Raw genomic sequence first — 19,528 nt, 5'->3', positions numbered from 1 at the left:
ATTGGAAAAAAGTAGTTGAGTGCTAATGACGGCTCTGAGCCGTCATTAGCACTCAAGGGGTTAAAAACCGGGCACTCATTGCTGAAAATTGACATTCACTTTAAAACTTAGTTCAAAGAGAGCATGCAATTTTAAGAGACTTTTCAATTTGTTTTATGTCCAGATTTAACGTTGCTTGCTTGGTATGTTGAAGAGCATATATAGGTAGGCTAAGGAGCAGTAATGCACTACTCTGAGCTAGCTGGCGATTTATGGCTACACATATGCCTTTGGCTGACCACATGTGTTCAACTACTGTAGGTACAATTAGTGCATTGCTGCTCTGGGGTGGTTTTGTGTTTAACCACCCACTGCAATGGTTAAACACAGTATTCTATTGTTGCTTAGAAATAAGAGTATTTTATTTTGCACTAATGTCCCTTTAAAGTGAATATTGCATAGAGCTGTCTTTTTTTTTCTTTTTTTTTTTAATTGAAGAGCACTGCACAAAGCCAAATACAGAAAAGCTTAAAACCACTGTGGGAACACAAAATAACCAATAGTCCTTCATGCACTAATATAACACATTAAAGTAGGCTGTAAAACAGAACTTTAAAAAAAAAAAAAACTCAGTACTGCAGTAAAAAAACCTGATATAGGAATAATTCAAATATGGACGTAAAATGGTTTACAGCTTCATATATGAAGCATGCTCTTAGCAAATTACATAATAAAAACAAAATGCAATGCAAACATTCTACAGTAAAGAAGCAAACGGCTGGACAGAAAGTTCTTAGTAATGTTACATGTTTGCCAAGTATGTCTGAATAATGCCAACATAAGAGGTGCTTGTGCAAGGCCTGGATTTGTTGGTTAAAAAGAAAGCAAAATAAAAGAAAACCAAAGATAAAAAGCACATGAGTTTGGGGTGGAGGTTGGAATAGGAGACAGTTTTCAGACCTGGTTTAATCCTGAGAAAGATGGGTCCTGAGAAGTACTAACAGTCATGCTTCTTTTCCTCTTCCCCACTGGAGATTCTAAACACTGGACAGACAATAGAGGGTGGCAGTGCATCAAACAGTATTGCTTACATTGCAGCAATGGCCGGCGCAGACAGGCAACACCGAGGCGGTAAACAACAGGGGAGTCAAATGCCATCCTCCTTCCACCAAATAGTAACTTCAATTGAGTATCCAACCCCTCCAAATTGAAAACAATTGTTTTTTTTTTTTTTTTTTTTTTTTAAAGTAGCCGATTAAAGAAAGACCATTTAATAACATGACACTGCCCACTCATGTTACCAGAAGGCAACATTTTCAAAAGAAAAATGTTTAATTCCTTCCATAATAGGTGAGCTGGTAACACCCACACTTTATGCTCCACTATTATGGTAAACAATAGTTTATTTTTTTTTCTCCCAATTTCCAAATACCCCTTCTTAATTACCCTCCCAGCCAATTTAAAAAGGTAGCAATCTTCAGTAAGGAAGAGGTGCAAGGCATTTAGTCACCTGAAAGATAAGTGATAAGCATGCAGGGCATAATATCCAACAAGAGCAGAAAGTTTGCCATTTAAAAAAGGATCCACCTCTTGCATGTCAAATAGGGGCATATAAAATTAATCTTAACTGTACTGGAACAAGATTACCAGAAATGCAAATGTTACAGACCAAATGACAAAATATAACAAAGTACATAATACATATCCAACCACATATCAGTTACTTTACTAAAAAGGTAATGCATTAGCAACAAAATGGACAGTAATAAAGAAAACAAAGAGGTATTCTAGTTACAAATTAAGTGTAAAAGTATGCACTTCAAATCTGATTAGAAGTATTTTGCAACACACCAACACCGACTGCTCTCGTCTGCTTATAGTCAAAGCAATTTGAAAGTATATTGCAAGTATTCTGCTAATCAAATCTGAAATTTGTTGCTATGCATCAACTACATTTCTTTAAGCACTTCCTATAGTCTTTTAGTAAATGCTACTTTTAAACAATACACAAAACTAATACAGGCGTTCACTTAACATGTGCCTGGAATCATTTCACCCAAAACTGAATTCAATAGACGTTTTTACATAGGGTTAAACATCAAGGGGAAATACAAAAAGGAACAAACCAAAATTGGATAATAGGATGAAACAAACCACAGCCCTTTTTGTGATGTTTTACAAGTGTTAGACTTCAAAGCATAATTAACAATCTAGTCCTCAACTAGACATTTAATAAAAAATACATAGGGGCTCATTTTAGAAAGAAAAAACAAAACAAAAAAACACACAGACGACCACCTTGAGGTCTTAACCTAACTTAAAAGGTATAGGAAAGTCAAAATTAAACTTCCATGATTCAGATAGAGCATGTCATTTTAACACTTCTATTTTAAAATGTGCTTCGTTCTTTTGGTATCCCTTGTTGAAAAAGAATTTGCACATATCCTGTACCAGTGGGAGCTAGCTGCCGATTGCCGTCTTCACACATTTCTCTCTTGTGATTAGCCAACGATGTGTTCAGCTAGCTGCCAGTAGTGGAATGTTGTTCATTCAGGATAAGTAGAAGATAATGAAGCAAATTTAATAATGTAAGTAAATTGCAAAGTTGTTTAAAACTATGTTCTATCCAAATCATGAAAGAAAATGTGGAGTTTCCTGTCCCTTTAATGTTAAATCATCAATGGCATCCTCTATGCAACAATGCAAACAAAACTAGCCATAAACGTGATCAAGTGCTATGGATTTGGTATAATTTTACAAAATAAGACTAAAGAAAAAACAAAAAAAGATAAGCTTCGTTAAGCCTTAGGGTTTAAAATTCCAATTCAATAACTAGCAAAAAAAAAAAAGCTTTAAGAGTAAAATGTGACTAAATGATTAAAGGAACAGTAAACACCATGTAATTAAAATACATTCTGTTCTGTTGCTAAAGAACAAAAAAAACAACAAAAAAAACCCAAAAAAAACCATCAGCCAAGTATTAACATTTCCAACACAATTTTTGGAGGAGCCAAACTGGGTTAGCCAGCAGACTTCTAGGTTAGCCACAATCATGTTAGCATAAAATTAATTTGCTGTTCTTATAGGGACAAGCTATCTAGCAGAGTTAGACTTCAGAAGTCAGCAGGTGCATTTTAAGTTCCGAGTATTAGAAGTTGCTTATTTTCAGAGCTAAATTACATGAAAGATACAAACTAATACAAATTATAAATATATTGCAAAGTAGCTTCATTGTTCATAAACATTCTATATACAAATCAAGGTGTTTACTGTCCCTTTAAGTGGGCCAAGTTAACGGATGCATAAATCTAATCCCAAGCCTACAGCGCGCAAACGGAAGAGGATGAAATGTAAAATAAGCTTTTGTATTAAAATTGTTTTTTTTTCTGCCAAGTACATTTCCAATAATTAAAAAAAGTCAAAATAAAATTGTTCATTGTTGTGAGCCAAGCACCTTAGTTGAAACTCCAACTTAGCACTTAGCATTATTCTTGCCTCAAGTTGGCATTCATACAGGCAAACAAAGGTAAACATTAGCTACAACAAGCAAATATCAGAACGGAGTGAACAATTGGCAATCTTGCTTCCAATAAGGTGGTGTACATTAGCCCTAATCATGATCTCTTAAAGAAAAATATATATACATAGAAAACATAAAAAAGTAGTGCACAGCATGCTTATTTGATATGCCAATTGCTGCCTGTCTGCCCGATTTGTACATATGGAAATGATCAAGGAAGCATGTTAGCCCAGTATAAAACCTAATAAATAAAGAAGGAAGAGATTACTAAAATCATGCAGTACTGGTGGTCTTAAAAAAAAAAAAGGTGTGATTTCTCATGAAAAACTAATTAAAAGAGGTCTGCATCGCGTTTATACATTCTGCAGAAAAAAAAAAAGACTGGATACATTTTACTCTACAGTAGTTTCACCTATATATGTAATATTTATTAAAAAAAAAAAAAAAAAAACCCATTCTGAAAGTATTCATGAAATCATTTAGGCTAAAATTTTCTTTATGTCTTAATCTGCCATGTTGATGAATGCATGCCCTCTTTTAACTACTTTCTCATAATATGACAAAAGTATTTTTTTATTTTTTTTTTAATTAAAAATTAAATTCCAAATGCACAAAATGAAAGAATGAATATACCATCAAGTGAAAGCAATGTTGAGTGGGGCAGTATAGAATTATTAGTCTTTAATAGAGGTGATGTGAACATTTCTGTATTAAACCAAGATTCATTAAAAAGCCAGTGCAGCATACAGTCTTTACACAAAAGCAAGCAGAAAATTAACTTCTATAATCTAAAAACGAATCAGCACTCAATTAGTACACTAACCTTATTACAATGACGCCCGATGCCCATTAGGAAGTTGTCTGGTTTGATATCTCTGTGTATAAAATTCTTTGTGTGTACATATTCAATTCTACTGATCATCTAGCAAAAGAAAATGGAAACTATCTGAAATTGCATTTTTTAATACTGATAAATAGTAAAGTAAACATTGTCTAAACCTAACATTCTATTTAGTTGACACTAAGCACACAAGGCAGCAGTTTTAATTTTCCATGTATGCACATAGTGACACTTTTCTTTAAACTTGTCAAGCACTAGTGGAAATGTCAAGCAGTTTATGCATTGTTAAAAGGAATATCATCTAATCTATCCTGCTGGCTCCAGACTGCCGGTGTGTATATGTATATATATATATATATATACGCTAGCACGTAAAAACGTTAACAAGCAATAAAGTGATTTATTTTTAACGGTGAGTGCCTTCCCATTGCATGTGTATGTGTATATATATATATATATATATATATATATATATATATATATATATATATATATATATATATATATATATATATATATATATATATATATATATATATATATATATATATACACATACACATGCAATGGGAAGGCACTCACCGTTAAAAATAAATCACTTTATTGCTTGTTAACGTTTTTACGTGCTAGCACGTTGTCATGGGCATGAATCACATTGCATAAATTGCTGCATTTCCTTAAAAGTTGCCATTAACTGTGACACTTGCATGAACTGCTTTTCACTATCGCTGAAATAAATTTATCAGGTAAGCATAAATTATGTTTTCTCTTGTTAAGTGTATCCAGTCCACGGATCATCCATTACTTATGGGATACCAATACCAAAGCTAAAGTACACGGATGAAGGGAGGGACAAGGCAGGTACTTAAACGGAAGGTACCACTGCCCGAAAAAAAAAAAAAAAAAAAAAAAAAAAACAACACCTTTTTCCCAAAAATAGACTCTGAAGAAGCAAAGTATGAAGCGCAGACCAAGACGCCGTCTTGTAAATCTGTTCAACAGAAGCCTCATTTTAAAAAGGCCCAAGTGAAAGCCACAGCTCTAGTAGAATGAGCTGTAATTCCTTCAGGAGGCTGCTGTCCAGCAGTCTCATAAGCTGAACGAATTATGCTTTTTAACCAAAAGAGAGGTTGCTGAAGTCTTTTGACCTCTCCTCTGTCCAGAGTAGACAACAAAGTAAATGTTTGATGAAAATCTGAAGTAGCTTGTAAGCAAAAACTTTAAAGCACGAAACTCGTTCCAATTGTGTAATAGACGTTCCTTCTTTGAAGAAAGATTAGGATACAAGAATGGAACAACACTCTCTTGAGTGATAGTCTTGTTAGATACCACCTTAGGTAAAAAACCCAGGTTTGATACGCAGGATTACCTTATCCGTACGGAGGACCAGATAAGGAGAATCACATTGTAAAGCAGATAACTCGGAGACTCTACGAGCCGAGGAAATAGCTACCAAAAAGGAACTTTCCAAGATAAAAAGTTTGATATCTATGGAATGAAGAAGTTCAAACGGAACTCCTTGAAGAACCTTAATAATCAGGTTTAAGCTCCATGGCGGAGCAACAGGTTTAAACACAGGCTTGGATCTAACCAGAGCCTGACAAATTGTCTGAACGTCTGGAGTATCTGCCAGACGCTTGTGCAAAAGAATAGACAGAGTAGAAATCTGTCCTTTTAAGGAACTAGCTGACAACCCTTTTCTCAAAATCATCTTGGAGAAAAGATAGTATCCTGGGAATCCTGACTTTACTCCATGAGTAACCCTTGGATTCATACCAATAAGATATTTATGCCATATCTATGTTAAATTTTCCTAGTGACAGGCTTTCATGCCTGTATTAAGGTATCAATGACTGACTCGGAGAAGCCATGCTTTGATAACATCAAGCGTTCAGTTTCCAGGCAGTGCATCTCAGAAAAGTTAAATTTAGATGGTTGACGCCTGTATCAGGATGTCGTCTAAATAAGGGGCCACTTCTATGCCCCGCGGCCTATGGACCGCCAAAGCGACCCCAGAACCTCCATAAAGATTCTTGGGTCTGTAGTTAACCCAAAGGAAAGAGCTACAAACTGGTAATGCCTGTCTAGAAAGGCAAACCTGAAAAACGATGGTGATCTTTATGCATCGTAAAGTGAGGATAAGCATCCTTCAAATCCATTGTAATCCTCTATTGACTCTCCTGGATCATAGTTAAGATGGTACGAATAGTTTCCATCTTAAATGATGGAATTCTAAGGAATTTGTTTAAGATCTTTAGATCCAAAATAGGTCTGAAGGTTCCCTTTCCTTGGGAACCACAAACAGATTTGAGGAAAACTCTGTCCCTGTTCCTCTCTTGGAACTAGATGGGTCACGTACACAATGCAAGAATGTCTCTTTATCTGGTTTGCAGATAATTGTGAAAGGCGAAATCTCCCTTTTTTTTTGGGGGGGAAGCTTTGAAATCCAGAAGATATCTCTGGGATATAATTTCCAATGCCCAGGGATCCTGGGCATCTCTTGCCCACGCCTGGGCGAAGAATGAAAGTCTGCCCCCTATAGGATCCGTTACCGGATAGGGGTCCGTTCCTTCATGCTGTCTTAGAGGCAGCAGCAGGCTCCTTGGCCTGCTTATCTTTTTTCCAGGTCCGGTTGTCTCCAGACCGTCTTGGACTGAGCAAAAGTTCCCTCTTCTTTTGCCTTAGAGGAAGTTGATGCCACACCTGCCTTGAAGTTTCGAAAGGCACGAAAATTAGACCTTTTTGGCCCTTGATTTGGACCTGTCATGAGGAAGGGCATGACCTTTTCCTCCAGTGATATAAGCAATAATCTCCTTCAAACCAGGCCCGAATAGGGTCTGCCCCTTGAAGGGAAGTTAAGTAGCTTATTTATTAAAGTCACGACAGCTGACCATGATAAAAGCCATAGCGCTCTGCGCGCCAGTATAGTAAAAAACAGAATTCTTAGCCGTTAGTTTAGTCAAATGAACAAAGGCATCAGAAACAAAGGAATTGGCTAGCTTAAGTGCTCTAAGCTTGTCAAGTATATTCATCCAATGGAGTCGCTACCTGTAAAGCCTCGTCCAGAGACTCAAACCAGAACGCCGCAGCAGCAGTGACAGGAGCAATGCATGCAAGGGGCTGCAGGATAAAACCTTGTTGAATAAACATTTTTTATCCATTGGATCTAAAAAAGCACAACTGTCCCAGGGGTAGTGGTACGCTTAGCTAGAGTAGAAACTTCTCTCCACCTTAAGAACTGTCTGCCATAAGTCCCGTGTGGTGGCATCTATTAGAAACTTTTTTCTAAAAATAGGAGGGGAAGAGAAGGGCACACCAGGTCTATCCCATTCCTTATTAATAATTTCTGTAAACCTCTTTAGGTATTGGAAAAACATCAGTACACACCGGCACTGCATAGTATTTATTCAGTCTACACAATTTCTCTGGCACTGTGATTGTAACAGTCATTCAGAGCAGCTAAAGCCTCCCTGAGCAACAAGTGGAGGATCTCAAGCATAAATTTTAAATGTAGAAATATCGGAATCAGGTTAAATCATCTTCCCTGAGTCAAAAATATCACCCACAGACTGAAGCTCCCCTCAGCTTCTGCATATTGTGAGGCAGTATCAGACATGGTTCTTAAAGCATCTGTACGCTCTGTATCTACCCCCAGAGCTATCTTGCTTTCTTTTCATTTCAGGTAGTCTGACTAATACCGCTGCCAGAGTATTATTCATAACTTTCGCCATGTCTTGTAAAATAAACGCTATGGGTGCCCTTGATGTACTTGGCGCCATTTGAGCGTGAATCCCTGAAGCGGGAGTCGAAGGGTCTGACAAGTGGGGAAAGTTAATCGGCATAACTTCCCCCTCGACAGAATCCTCTGGTAAAATAAACGCTATGGGCGCCCTTGATGTACTTGGCGCCATTTGAGTACGAGTCCCCGAAGCGGGAGTCAAAGGGTCTGACACGTGGGTAAAGTTAATCGGCATAACTTCCCCCTCGACAGAAACCTCTGGTGATAATTTTTTAAAAACAAAAAAAGATCTTTATTGCTTAACATGAAATCAGTACATTTGGTACACATTCTAAGATGGGGTTCCACCATGGCTTATAAACATAATGAACAAGGAGTTTCCTCTGTCAGACATGTTTGTACAGACTAGTAATGAGACTAGTAAGCTTGGAAAACACTTTAAATCAAGTTAACAAGCAAATATAAAAAACGTTACTGTGCCTTTAAGAGAAACAAATTGTCAAAATTTGAAAAACAGTGAAAAACAGTGAAAAACGGCAGTAAATCAAACAAAATTTTTACAGTATATGTAATAAGTTAACAGAGCATTGCACCCACTTGCAAATGGATGATTAACCCCTTAATGCAAAAAACAGATAAAAAAAATGAGATAGACGTTTTTTAACAGACACAACAAACTGCCACAGCTGTGCTGTGTTATACCTTCCCCATAAACGATTTTGGAAGCCTTTTTAGCCCTTTAGAGATGTCCTATGGTATTCATGGGACTGCTGAGGGAAGCTGGAGGATTCATTTTGTAATTTTAACTGTGCAAAAAAAACGAAAATAGGCCCCTCCCACTCATATTACAACAGTGGAAAGCCTCAGGAACTGTGTTTCTAAGCAAAATCTAAGCCAGCCATGTGGAAAAAAACTAGGCCCCAATAAAGTTTTATCACCAAAGCATATATAAAAACGATTAAACATGCCAGCAAACGTTTTATATTGCAAATTTATAAGAGTATATAACTCTGATAGTAAGCCTGATACTAGTCGCTATTAAATCACTGTATTTAGGCTTAACTTGCATTAATCCGGTATCAGCAGCATTTTCTAGCAATTCCATCCCTAGAAAAACTTCTAACTGCACATACCTTATAGCAGGATAACCTGCACGCCATTCCCCCTCTGAAGTTACCTCACTCTTCAGACATATTTGAGAACAGCAGTGGATCTTAGTTACTTCTGCTAAGATCATAGAAACATGCAGGCAGATTCTTCTTATAAATGCTGCCTGAGGTAAAATAGTACACTCCGGTACCATTTAAAAACAATAAACTTTTGATTAAAGAAAAAACTAACTATCTTACACCACTTTCCTCTTACTACCTCCAGCTATGTTGAGAGCTTGCAAGAGAATGACTGGATATGGCAGTTAGGGGAGGAGCTATATAGCAGCTCTGCTGTGGGTGGACTCTTGCAACTTCCTGTTGGGAAGGAGAATATCCCATAAGTAATGGATGATCCGTGGACTGGATACACTTAACAAGAGAAAATTGTTTTGGAGCAGCCAAATTATAGCCTAATTTACTAGTTTAGATTCAAGGAAGGAGAAACTGCAGCACAGTATTGTCAAGACAAGTTAATGAAGACTCAATTTCTTGAGCTTTCAGTATGAAGTTTCTTACCTGATCTGCTAACATAAGAACAGTTTTCATGGTGAACCTGCGAGAGCAAAAATTGAAGAGATCCTCAAGACTAGGCCCAAGCAGATCCATGACTAGAACATTGTAGTCTTTTTCCTGCCCATACCACCTGAAAAATAAAAAAAAATAAAAAAAGTTATCAAAGTAATTTATTGCACTTACTAAAACAACTACTAAACACAAGTTATGACGAGTAAAAACTTGTTTTAATTGCTATGTTGTGCTTAGACAGTTTTTTTTTTTGCAGAGATTATGTTAAAAAGTATGTGTATAGAGAGATTTACCATTTAAAAAGTATTGGTCAAATTATTGTGTTGAAACACTTACTAGTGTTTTGACATTTCTTTTTTCTATCACCACTTTAGGTGATGTGGAAAAATAGGCAATCACACAATAATTCTGTTTTATATTGGTAAGCACCATCTACTTCTTGACACGCTTTTTCTCATATAATACCCCCACTGTCCTAAAATCGCACTAGTGCAAGGGCTTGTCAATCACACTGGTCGGATCAGTCCAGGGTGATTTTTATTCCACCACATCTGAACTGGTAGATGGGTTTGGAAACGGCTGTCAAAAAAAAAAAAAAAAAACAGAAAAAAAAGTTGAGTCATTCATGGATCAGCATTAAATTATCTAAAATACAAGTCTGTAATTAACCCTGAGATAAGGGGGGCATTCTACAAACATTTTAGATACAAGATAAGAGTTAAAAAGTACATTAACATAAAAGTCAGTGTTCGTAAGTGAACAGTTTTTCTTCTTTTTCGAAGCTGGTTGATGCGCGTGAGCAAATGATTACAGGAGTCAATGTAAACTTGCATACTTTTATGTACTAAACATCCCAAATAATAATGTGCCAGGTGCACAAAACAGTGATTGGGAGAGATAGAGATAGATATATATATATATATATATATATATATATATATATATATATATATATATATATATATATATATATATATCACCACCAACGTGAACTTGAATGTCTGCTCAGTCCCCTCTATTTTTTTTATTTTTTTTGTTAATCATAATTTTTTTTTTTTAAATCATAATTTTTTTTTTTTAAATCATAATTTTTTATTGAGGAATTCATAGTCAAAAACAGGTTATGCATTGTATTTTAAAAACATAACATTTCATTGCATAAGAGCATAATCTTTAGTTCTTGAGAAGTATCAATACCTCTATGTTCTTTATTTTCTTACAGAAAAATTAATATAGAATGCAAATAAACAAACCAACAAAAAAAGGGGGAAGGAAAGAAGAGAAAAAAAAAAAAAGGCCTCTCTCCCCTCCACTTGAGCCCTGCCCCCCTCTACCTCAGAAAAAATGTCCCCAGAAATCGGGATATCCGTCTGATAATATTAATTGTAAAAATACCGGAGAGTTGCGAAAAAATTTTAGAAGCTGTAACTGGACCTCTCTAGGCACACTTAAAATTACCTTGTCCCATTTTGCAAAATACTTTCTTAGTTTATTTGCCTCAAATATTAAAGGATCATTTTGTTCCAACATCATTTGATATTGTACGTTATATATCACTGACGCTATACTGGGGACGTTTTTCTCCTTCCAGACTTTTAAGACCATCTGTCTAACTAGTAAAATTAAAAAGTGTTAATCAAGGGCTTATTTTGGACCTTATCCGAAACCAGAAAGAAGATGTCTAAAGGCTTAAGTGATAGCCTGGCTCTCCCCCCCTCTATTCTCAGTAAATATCATGCCCAAGCTCCTTTCTAAGCATGAATGTGAGGGGGATACGGGAGCATCACACCTAAGCGCATGCGGGAGACAATGCCGTGGACGCACAGGCACAGTAACACTGGCGCATGTGTGATTGTAATGGGAGAACTTGTGGGGAAAAAAAAATAAAAATCTACATAAACCACACTGATTTGATAGGTGCTGAGAGGGCGTACTGTGCCCTTCTCTAAGGTCGGTCCGCGATTGCGTCGAAAACATGCTAAACCAGTGACAAACATTTTATAAAATCATGACTCGATTCTGTGTCATTGCTAACAGTTTACATATTCATTGTGAATGCTGCTTACATTGATACAAACAAAATTTGAGCAAACTGGTCCTTATAAAAAAGGGCATGCCAACAAAAATGTTCTGAGCCTGCAAGAAAAGCAGACCTGCTTATGTTATTTAGGTTAGGTAGTGAAATGTTAATTATGACGTGGGGGGGTTTGAATAAGTATATAGTGCAGATTTATGTAACATTAAAGGATCAGAAAATACAGTAAATTTGCATATTTAACAAATACATGATAAAAAGAGATGCAATAACTTCATATGAGTAGTATCATGCAACAGCCATCAGTCAAAAACAAATGCATATATAATATTCTGTAGGCCCTTGCAAACCAATAAAAAAAAAATAATAGAGTTTTAGCAGAAAATTGGTTTGCATATGTGCAGTTAAAGGACCAGTAAACAAGGTAGATATGCATAATCAACAAATGCAAGGTAAGACGATTACAATAGCATTTACTCAATTTCAAATGAGTAGTAGATTATTTTCTAACAAATTTAAAAGTTATGTATATTTCCACTCCCCCTGTACCATGTGATAGCAATCAGCCAATCACAAATGCATATACGTATAGTCTGAATTCTTGCACATGCTCAGTAGAAGCTGGTGACTCAAAAAGTGTAAATATAAAAGACTGTGCACATTTTTTTTTAATGGAAGTAAATTGGAAAGTTGTTTAAAAATTACATGCTTTATCTGAATCATGAAAATTTAATAAAGCCTAAGTGTCCCTTTAAAAGACAGGGGTAGCCCTTTCCTGAAAACCCTCCTGTAATTACATGACATTTCTGTTATTTTGATTCATATCAGCCAAGTCTAAACATTTTAACATCTTATTTGCTGTTATTGTTTTTCAATATCAAGTCCACTGAGGTCTTGCCTCATTTGGAGGAACAAATCTGGCCTTCAAACTGCAGCCAACAAGGCTAGTCCCGGTCATACTGTTACAATAGAATGCATTGTTTTTCAGTTATCTGTTAAAGCCAATTAGGATAACCTTTGAAGAGTTCTTTTCAGTTCTGAGAATTAGAAAATCCTCAATTTCCAGAGCTAGATTACAGTAAATACCTTGTGCTAAAAAAAAAATAAAAAAAAAATAATAATCAGGAATCTAAAATTATTTCAGCATAGTCTGAACATCTTGTTTGAGGCAACTGCTTTGCAATGGTCAAATTATTTCCCTTATTCAGAGGAGCCAATCCAGACTTCAGTCTGAAGAAGACCGGGCTTGCCAAGGTGATATGCATTGTTTCTTATCTGCCCCTAACTTGCAGTTAACTGCAAATTAGGGGCAGATATGTGTCAAGACTAGGGGTGTCAAGTCTGCCCTGTGCTCTTTCAGTTTTCAGGACTGGGAAATACAAATTTCAGACTTACAGGAAAAAAGGGGCAAAATAATAAAAATATAGTAAGTTGTTTTACTATGCATTTTAAATAACAATTGCTGTGTTTACTGCCCCTTTAAGGTGGTTTAGTTAATTCAGACACTTTTCAAATATTCATCCATTAGGTTAACTACTAGTATACTAAACACTGTTGCAAAATAATGTTTCTCCTATATAATCAATGTTAAAATAGCAAATGAATTGAGATACGTGACAAAAAAAGGGGGAAGGGGCAATCAAGGTCTTCGAAAAGTAAATAACCCTAACTACCCATGGAGAAAGGGGATCAAGCATAATTTTCAGATGTATTTTACAGCAAAAGGAGATTATATGAATAATGAATGTGTATAAATTGCGATTATGTTATACTTTCAATAACTTAACATTTTATGCATTGTTAAACTGATCAAATTGTGGTTTTAAAAAAAGAGACAGAACACACCTGAAACTGTTATAGTATGCACAGTACAATTGCTTTGTATTATATTTTACCCCCCCCCTCTTTTTCTAGCAACTTAAGTCAGAAAAATGTGGGTTTTCAAGTTCTAAAAATATATGTGACCTTGCCACATATCTGTCCCTAACTGGCAAACATAGTAACAATGGCTAGCTGGGTCATCTCCAGAAACAAGTCTGAATAGCTTCTTCTAAATATGCAAGTAGTGTGGTCAATGAAAATAGGATAATGCATTAAAGGGCCAGTAAATACAGTATATTTGCATAATTAAAAGCTTGAAAAATACAAAATTTCAATAGCACTTAGTCTGAACTTCAAATTAGTAATTATTTTTCTGAAACATTTTACAGTTATATCTATTTCCACTCCTGTATCATGTGACAGCTATCAGCCAATCACATGCATATATTCTGTGAGTTCTTGCACATGCTCAGTATGAGCTGGTGACAAAGTGTAAATATTAAAAGACATTGCACATTTTGTTAATGGAAGTAAACTGGAAAGTTGTTTAAAATTGCATGTTATCTGAATCATGAAAGTTTAATTTTGACTTGAGTGACCCTTTAAAACATTTTCACACTCGCCTACTAAGTAAATTTGTTGCAAAACTTGAGAAAAATGCAATTACAAGACGTTCACCATCTTCTTTAATGAGTTTCCAGTTACATAGAATTAAATTTAAATGTATAGGAAATTGCTCATTTGAGTTTTGTAATTAAAATGGCTGTTTTACTCCTTGAAATTACAACCTTATGTATTTGAGAACATGAACCTGGAGGAAAAGACAGACAGACAGACAGACATATACACACACACACATATTATATATATATATATATTATACATACACACACATACACACCATAAGTGCTCTCCCCAGGACTCAATTTAATGGGCACACTATCCAGCTTATTTTACCAACCACCAACTTAAAATTTAAGCCAATATTAAGCTAAAATTAGCTATTACCAGATTTATTTCAATGTCTGTTGCACAAATAAACATTAAATGTATGTTAAATTGTGCAATTATTTTGTGCTTTTGGATACGTTAAGACTTAAAGGGCCACTAAACCCAAAATCTTTCTTTCATGATTCAGATACAGAATAGAAATGTAAACATTACAATTTACTGCTATTATTTATTTTGCTTCATTTTTTAGATATCCTTAGTTGAAGAAAAAGCAATGCACATGGTGAGCCAATCACACGAGGCTTCTATGTGCAGCAACCAATCAGCAGCTGCTGAGCATATCTAGATATGCTTTTCAGCAAAGAATATCAAGAGAATAAAACAAATTAGATAAAATAAGTAAATTAGAAAGATATTTAAAATTGCATTCTCTTTCTAAATCATGAAAGATAAAATGTGGGTGTCATGTCCCTTTAACAGTGGTATTTGTATATAGATAGGAGAATCACCCAAAAAGTTAGGAACCAGGGTTATAATTCTAGGAGCCAGGGGCTCCCTGGCTCCTGGGTTTGTCGAGCTCTGGGTTAAGTAACATTTATAAACAGAAAACATAATATTGCAAAGTATTACATTGACCCCATTCGGCTGCCAGAGTTTTCTGTGGCGAACACTGCAGGTCATTAGGAAAACATTAAAAGGGGCCGTAAACACCTTGAGATTTTTATATAAAATGTTTTAATTGAATCCAATAAACCAACTTTGCAACATACTTTCATAATGTATTTTGCGCCCTTTACATGCAACTTGTAGCTCTCTCTGAAAATTGTATATTTCCTAATTTTCAGACATGGAAATGCACCCTGCTGACTTCAAGGCTAATCCTACTACATAACACTCCCTAATTGGATTAAAAATATAACTGCAAAACAATCCACTTTACACAGACTAAAGCCCAGATTAGACCCTCAAAATAAGGCAAGTGGTAGGTGGAGTTTTGCTATTAAAAATGGAAGTAATAAAGATGTTAAATAAATTTAATAATGTTTAGACTTGGCTGAAACGTTTTATGTAGCAAGAAAAATGTTCAATTACAAGGTGTCCCAATATACTCAGGCAAGTAGCTGATATCACTGTATTCCTGCAGGATATTCAGGTTTAAATTCTTGAGTCACAAACATTTCTTGGCCTGGAGTCTGGAATCACTATCTAAATTAAAGGGACACTCAATCAAAATTAAACTTTCATGATTCAGATAGAGCATGTCATTTTAAACAACTTTCTAATTTACTTCCATTAACTAAAGGTACACAGTCTTTTTATATTTAAACGTTTTGAGTCACCAGCTCGTTCTGAGCATGTGCATGAATAAGTGTGTATGCATTTGTGAATGGCTGATGGCTGTCACATGGTACAGGGGGAGTGGAAAAAGACAACTTTTAAAATTGTCAAAAAAAAAAAATCTACTACCCATGTGAAGTTCAGACTAAGTGCTATTGCATTGTCTTGTTATCTTGCAATTGTTGATTATGCAAATCTACTGTGTTGACTGGTCCTTTAAGGGTATCTCACCAAGCTGCAGTGTTGGTGTACTAAACCAGAATCATCTATAGCTTTCTCCTTCCATTCATGATTCAGTTTTAAGAGAACAGCTCCCTACTGATAAGGGATGGGATGTCATGGGGAAAAGGCAGAAATTTTGGAGTAGACTGTACCTTTAAACTTTCAATATTCAAAAAGCTTGCCGTTTTATAAAGGCTTTTCAATTTACTTCTATCATAATATCTTGCAGTCTTTGTAAAAAGGGACAGTCTACACCAAAATGGTCTTTGTTTAAAAATAATGTTATGCAGAGTTCATGACTTGGTTGACTGATACCCAATTACACAGTACGTAGAAAATTGTTTAGTTACCTCAAAGTGACTGTCACTTCAAAACCTTCTAAATCTTGCATATTTAATTGTCTAAGCATTGAGTTTGAAGGACAATCTTTTTGTCAGTACATACGTGTGCAATGCAGTTTTCAAGTTCTGATTACTGAATACTGTGCTCCCTAGACTAAAGAAAAGTTTGGCAAAAATGCTGCTCCAACAAATCATTTTAGATCACATTTGCCTCATGTTTCTGATGACCGGAAGCCAAGGGTACAAGGAGAGATTATGCATAGTCAGGGATAATTGATTTGTTGTAAAATAATTTTGAGAGCACTGGAATGTGAAAGCACCATGCAACAAACTACATCACAAAATGTACTGCCTAAGATAAAAAACAGAAAATGTGCAAGCAACTTTACAAGATGTACAGGTGGAGGTCATTAGTGTCTTAAAGGGACACTCAAGTCAAAATTAAACTTCATGATTCAGATACAGCTTGCAATTTTAAACAACTTTCCAATTTACTTCCATTAACAAAATGTGCACAGTCTTTATATTTACACTTTTTGAGTCACCAGCTCCTACTGAGCATGTGCCAGAATTCACAGCATATACATAGATATGCTTTTGTGATTGGCTGATGGCTGTCACAGGGGGAGTGGAAATGTACATAACTTTGCAATTTATTTAACAAAAATCTACTACTCATTTGAAGTTCAGACTAAGTGCTATTGCATTGTCTTCTTATCGTGCATGTGTTGATTATGCAAATCTACAGTGATGACTGGTCCTTTAATCACTGTAATTTTATCCAGTTTGCAGTTTCCAAGTGCAGAAGGAATACTTAAAGGGACACTGGACACAAGTCAAAATTAATTTAAACTCATGATTCAGAAAGAGAACACGATTAAGAAAAAATAAAAAAAATAAAAAAAATAAAAAAATCAAATTTTGCAATCTTTTTATATTCATACTTTGAGGCACCAGCTCCTACTGAGCATGTGCACCACCTCAAAATGAATACACATACTAGTCTCTGATTGGCTGATGTCTCACATGATATAGGGGGCCAGAAAAGAGAAAAAATAAATTTGCTTTTGTGAAATTCAGAGTGTTATTTTATTGTCTATTATGTACATGTTAATTATACAATTCTACTGTATGGAGTCCTTTAAGCAGCATTTCCTGTTACACATAATAAATTGATTCAACAAAATGATATACCAAAGTGCCATTTATGTATGCAGGCACTGTATTATTGTTGTACTATGACAGCCCTGGGTGCCTATGACAAGCCATGGTGTCCTGGTTTGGACTCCCAACGTTGCCCCCCACATCCCCATGACTGCCGCTTCAAAAATTTAGGCCACTGTGGCTGTATCCATTCTAAGCTCGCTCTGTGGTTGGGAACTACCAGTCCCGGGGCTGGGAGAGTTGAGGTTAAATGACAGCACCAATCAGAACAGCTATTGTGCTTGGCCATTTCCCAACCTCCCTGGAATGTCACAATGCATAGCTTCGGATTTCTTTTATGCAGGGCTTGAGAAACATTGATCTGAGCGCCCTGAGTTATTGATGTAGAGCTTGCCACCAAGTGGAGTTGCTTTTTCCACTTTAAAGGGACATTAACCACTAAATAAATACTAGATGGAATGATGCATTCAAAGAAGAGAGTCTGAGACGAACATGTAGACGTATTTATTTTTAAAGTTTTGTTAGCGGTTTAAATATTGACAAAATAAGTGTAAAGTTTTAGTGTCTATAAAACAATGGGAGCTGCCATGTTGTAACGTAGGTTTGTGCTGTGGCCAACTAGTGACAGTTATAAATAATGTCACTAGAGTGTGCAGCCAATGGCTGTGTGGAACAGAAATGGAAGTACAAAACCAATTATAACAGGAACTGAAAAGCTCACAATTTCAGAAAGGAATTACAGTAAAAAGACAAAACAAATAATGATCATTTTTTTCTTAAAGGGCCATGAAACCCACATTTTTTCTTTCATGATTTAGAAAGAAAATGTAATTTTAAACATCTTTCTAATTTTCTTATATTATCTAATTTGTTTTATTCTCTTGATATTCTTTGCTGAAAAAGCATATCTATGCTCAGTAGCTGCTGATTGGTTGCTGCAAATAGAAGCCTTGTGTGATTGGCTCACGATGTGCATTGCTTTTTCTTCAACTAAGGATATCTAATAAATGAAGCAAAATAAATTATAGAAGTAAATTGTAATGTTTAAATTTCTAGTCTCTATCTGAATCATGAAAGAAAGATTTTGGGTTTAGAGGCCCTTTAAATATACGATTACTCATTTTATATTACAATCTCAAAGTGTTTAATGTCCCTTTAAGAACTGATATGGTCTCTTACTCATGCACATTATCAAGAAGATATTGACACTGTGTGGACTGGTCCTGGCACATTATCTTCACTGCCAGTATCTGCATCCTGTTATAGGACTTCAGCTCACTAATAACTTGAAAGGCTGACCAATTAGGATTAGCTCCTTATTTCATACGATCACCTATAGTTTTACTGAAACTAAAGTTCTTTATTTAACCCCTTAATGACCACAGCAATTTTCCATTTTCTGTCCGTTTGGGACCAAGGCTATTTTTACATTTCTGCGGTGTTAGTGTTTAGCTCTAATTTTCCTCTTACTCATTTACTGTACCCACACAAATTATATACCGTTTTTCTCGCCATTAAATGGACTTTCTAAAGATACCATTATTTTCATCATATCTTATAATTTACTATAAAAAAAAATTATAAAATATGAGGAAAAAATGGAAAAAACGCACACTTTTTCTAACTTTGACCCCCAAAATCTGTTGCACATCTACAACCACCAAAAAACACCCATGCTAAATAGTTTCTAGATTTTGTCCAGAGTTTAGAAATACCCAATGTTTACATGTTCTTTGCTTTTTTTGCAAGTTATAGGGCCATAAATATAAGTAGCACTTTGCTATTTCCAAACCATTTTTTTTTTCAAAATTAGCGCTAGTTACATTGGTACACTGATATCTTTCAGGAATCCCTGAATATCAATTGACATGTATATAATTTTTTTAGTAGACATCCCAAAG

At 35.4% G+C, this 19,528-nt stretch overlaps 1 protein-coding gene across 4 annotated transcripts in view; it reads right to left on the bottom strand.

Annotated features, from left to right (window-relative positions):
- Nucleotides 1-19,528, bottom strand: part of CSNK1A1 (casein kinase 1 alpha 1) — a 173,530-nt gene that overhangs the window by 111,832 nt on the left and 42,170 nt on the right. For 3 of the 4 annotated variants that reach the window (XM_053717101.1, XM_053717100.1, XM_053717102.1), the window contains exons 3-5: nucleotides 9,747-9,873; nucleotides 4,323-4,421; nucleotides 940-1,023 (exon numbers count right to left, since the gene is read on the bottom strand). In XM_053717101.1, the coding sequence (XP_053573076.1) occupies nucleotides 940-1,023; nucleotides 4,323-4,421; nucleotides 9,747-9,873 (310 nt within the window). The remainder of the gene's footprint in view (nucleotides 1-939; nucleotides 1,024-4,322; nucleotides 4,422-9,746; nucleotides 9,874-19,528) is intronic. The other variant, XM_053717103.1, reaches the window with a different exon arrangement.

Source organism: Bombina bombina, chromosome 6 (genome assembly GCF_027579735.1).
Source record: "Bombina bombina isolate aBomBom1 chromosome 6, aBomBom1.pri, whole genome shotgun sequence".
Classification (NCBI taxonomy): Eukaryota; Metazoa; Chordata; class Amphibia; order Anura; family Bombinatoridae; genus Bombina; species Bombina bombina.
This window is presented reverse-complemented; position numbering and strand designations above follow the sequence as displayed.